Raw genomic sequence first — 3,703 nt, 5'->3', positions numbered from 1 at the left:
TGTTTTTGCTAGTTTGTTCTTTTGAGATGGAGCCTCACTCTGTCGCCCAGGCTGGAGTGTAATGGCGCGATCTCGGCTCACTGCAGCCTCCGCCTCCCAGGTTCAAGCGATTCTCCTGCCTCAGCCTTCCGAGTAGCTGGGATTACAGGCACGCACCACTATGCCCGGCTAATTTTTGCATTTTGAGTAGAGATGGCGTTTCACCATGTTGGCCAGGCTGGTCTCAAACTCCTGACCTCAGGTCATCCTCCAGCCTTGGCCTCCCAAAGTGCTGGGATTACAGGCGTGAGCCATCACGCCCAGCCTCTGCTTTGATTTTTAAAGTCAGAAGAGACAGCTACAACTGCTTAGAAAAGGCTAATGAAGTCAACCTCACCTGAGAGTTCACCTCACAAAATCTTTTCTTCCTTTTTCCTTTTTCTTTTTTCCCCGAAGGAGGTGGAGAGGGTCTCACTCTGTCTCCCAGTCTTGAGGGCAGTGACGCAATCACAGCTCACTGCAGCCTCAACCTCCTGGGGTTCAGGAGGTCCTCCTGCCCCAGCCCCCAACCCCCATCGTGCTGAGACTACAGGCACGAGCCACTGCACCTGGCCACAAAAATCTTTCTTGAAAGACAAATTGACGTCAAAGATAAATGCCTTTCATTTGTACCTTCAGGCAGCTTTGCTGTCATACTTTTAAAGTGTCACAGGAGAGAGAGCTTTTAGAAGACAGATTCCCAATCCATACATATCCCACATGTATTCAAACAAATTCCGTATGATCAGAATTAGAGGCTACAGCTGGAGCCTCAAGTGGGTTTGTCTGTATGGTGGGAACAGGGGAATAAAGAAGGCTGGCCACAGCAAGGAGGGTTTGGATAATTTTAGAGGTATTTACGTTTTAGGCTTCCATTCATGAGGTCACTGTCATTAGTGGATTTACCATTCACAGCCTCAGCTACTCCCAACCCTGAAGGCTCACAAGACCTAAGAACCCTGTCAATTATCTAGACCCAAATCCTGAGTGCTGCAAGATTTGTATGTGTCACAAGCCACTCAGGAAGAACAGCTCCTGGCCTGGCATTTGTACTGCGCGGCAGCTTTGCTCTCATATTTTCAAAGCATCTTGTAGGGAAAATTCTGTTCCATTGCTATTTATAAACCTGGGGGTGTGCAGAGGTCTCTGACTTCCTCCTCCAACCCAGGGGGTCTGCTGCATGGCTTTGGGCTTTCCCATGGAGTCAGCTCTTATCCTGGGAGATTCTTAAAACAGGAGTGCTCCAGGAAGGTGCCCACTGTACCCCTCACTTCAGCCATATGATTCTGGTACTTTCCGCCCAGTAGCCGCCCATAAAATTGAACAAATGCTGACTGCTTCTCCATAACCCTGTGTTATAGTCATGAGACGAGAGTCTCATGTCACCAGGTAACCACAGTAGCCTCCAGGGCGAGTGGGTTCCCACCACTTGTCAGGGATAACTATCCACTGAGCAAAGGGGTCCTGAAATCTAGGCCCTGACGCCACACCAGACTCATCCTGAGTCCGGAACTGAAAGCAAATTGGGGAGAGATGCCTCGTGGTTACTTGGACACAGTTGTAGTGCGCACAGATGGGTCCTGCTGAAAGCTTGATGGATTAGCCACAGAGCAGCTCACGGATCTTGAATGGACATATAGGAGAATCTGAAGCTGGCATGAGAGCAGAGTGATGATGTGGGAGGGTTACGAAGGTTCCTGAAGTGTGTCTCTCCTCTCATTGTCGCAGGGCAGCCAGCATGTTCCCACTTGCTCGCCACCGAAGAGGTCGGGAATAGCGAGAGTCACCTTTGACTTATACAAGCTGAAACCCAAGGACTTCATCGGGTGCCTCAACGTGAAGGCCACCATGTACGAGATGTACTCCGTGTCCTATGACATCCGGTGCACAGGACTCAAGGCCCTGCTGAGGTAACACACTCTGGGGGTCACCTCCAGGGGTCTGGAGACTACAGGAGGTGTGGCACAGGTCGAGGGTTCCCACCCTGTTCCTCTGGGCTCCCAGGCAGGCTGCTACTGTTAGGCCACTTGGAGCTATGTTGTCTGAAGCAGGTCAACTCTTAAGCCACAGGCTCATTTCACACAACAGAAAGTCTCCAGCCAAAACCAAGTTGTTTCTTCCAAAGACCCTTAACTATTCATTGGAACAAAAGCTAAATAATAAACATAAAGAGGAACCACATTTATTTTAAGAAATTGAGCACTTAATTCTAGGTGATGATAACTGAAACCAGAGCCGTGGAGGTTGTGGCTGGGTTTGTACAGAGCAGCCACCTAGATCCGGGCGAATCACATGCTTTTGTGTGTGTCTGCTGTACTCCTGATAACTTCAGCCTCACCGGTAAGGTGGCATGGGCATGTGTCTTCTCCACATAATGCCAGGGCACTGTCATCCCAAAGATGAGGGCCAGGCTGGTTGCACAGCATCCCAGGAGAGAACTTTTAGAAGACAGATTCCCAATACAACCATGCCCGGACCTATTCAAACAAATTCCGTGTGACCAAAAGGAGCCTTCCTGGGTGTTCCTGCTCCATAACCAGGTGGCACCCCTGCCACTGAGCCTGGAACTGAGAGACACAGCAGTTCCTGCTCTAAGGAATCAGCTGTGTGACCTTTCGCAGACTCCTTAACTTCTCTGAGCCTTGCTTTTCCCATCTGTAAATGAGAAGGTTGGGCTGGGTGTGGTGGCTCATGCCTATGATCTCAGCACTTTGGGAGGCCGAGGCAAGCAGATCACTTGAGCCCAGAAGTCCAAGACCCACCCTGGCCAACATGGCGAAACCCTGTCTCTATTAAATATACAAAAATTAGCCAGGCATGGTGGTGGGCACCTGTAGTCCCAGCTACTGGGGAGGCTGAGGCAGGAGAATTGCTTAACCCTGAGAGGCGGAGGTTGCAGTGAGCTGAGATCCACCACTGTGAGCTGAGACCGTGCCACTGCACTCCAGCCTGGGCCACAGAGCAAGACTCAGTCTCAAAAATAAATAAATAAATAAATATACAAAAATAAATAAATAAAATAAAATGAGAAAGTTGCTTCCAAGCACTTTATAATTGCCAGGGCTCTAAATACACCTACTTCTACTCCAGTAAATCTACTGTTGATCCTTAAAGAATTAATCTCTGTGGAGGGAGTGGACAGGAGAGCAGATGACTGCAGTAGAAAGGTCTTCAAGTCTAAAGGTTTTAGAACTGCTGCCATTCCAGTGCTCCCTCGCGTCCCCCTTGGCAGGACTGCCCATTTCTCTTTGAGGGTGTTGGTTCCGTCCCCCGTGGCCTTGACAACTGCTCTGATCAGTGCTGAGCACAGCAAAGGGGGAACGCCCTCCTCTCAGGGGTCCTGGCCGCACCTGAGGTGGGCCAGGGTATGTGACTTTGGTTTTTTGGTTTTTGGGTTTTGTTTGTTTGTTTGTTTTGGGATGGAATTTTGCTTTTATTGCCCAGGCTAGACTCCCAAAGTCTTGGCTTACCACAACCTCTGCCTTCCAGATTCAAGCGATTCTCTTGCCTTAGCCTCCTGAGTAGCTGGGATTACAGGCATGCACCACCATGCCTGGCTAATTTTGTCTTTTTAGTAGAGACAGGGTTTCTCCATGTTGGTCAGGCTGGTCTCGAACTCCCCACCTCAGGTGATCTGCCGTCCTCAGCCTCCCAAACTGCTGGGATTACAGGAGTGCGCCACTGC

At 49.9% G+C, this 3,703-nt stretch overlaps 1 protein-coding gene across 1 annotated transcript in view; it reads left to right on the top strand.

The window, feature by feature from the left end:
- The window catches only part of CIDEA (cell death inducing DFFA like effector a), a 22,861-nt gene that overhangs the window by 16,957 nt on the left and 2,201 nt on the right, over window positions 1-3,703 (top strand). The window contains exon 4 of the mRNA XM_017498472.2: window positions 1,747-1,928. Coding sequence (XP_017353961.1) covers window positions 1,747-1,928 — 182 coding nt within the window. The remainder of the gene's footprint in view (window positions 1-1,746; window positions 1,929-3,703) is intronic.

This window comes from Cebus imitator, unplaced genomic scaffold (genome assembly GCF_001604975.1).
Source record: "Cebus imitator isolate Cc_AM_T3 unplaced genomic scaffold, Cebus_imitator-1.0 Scaffold242, whole genome shotgun sequence".
Lineage (NCBI taxonomy): Eukaryota > Metazoa > Chordata > Mammalia > Primates > Cebidae > Cebus > Cebus imitator.
Note: the sequence above shows the minus strand (reverse complement) of the source record. Positions and strands in the feature narration are given on the sequence as shown.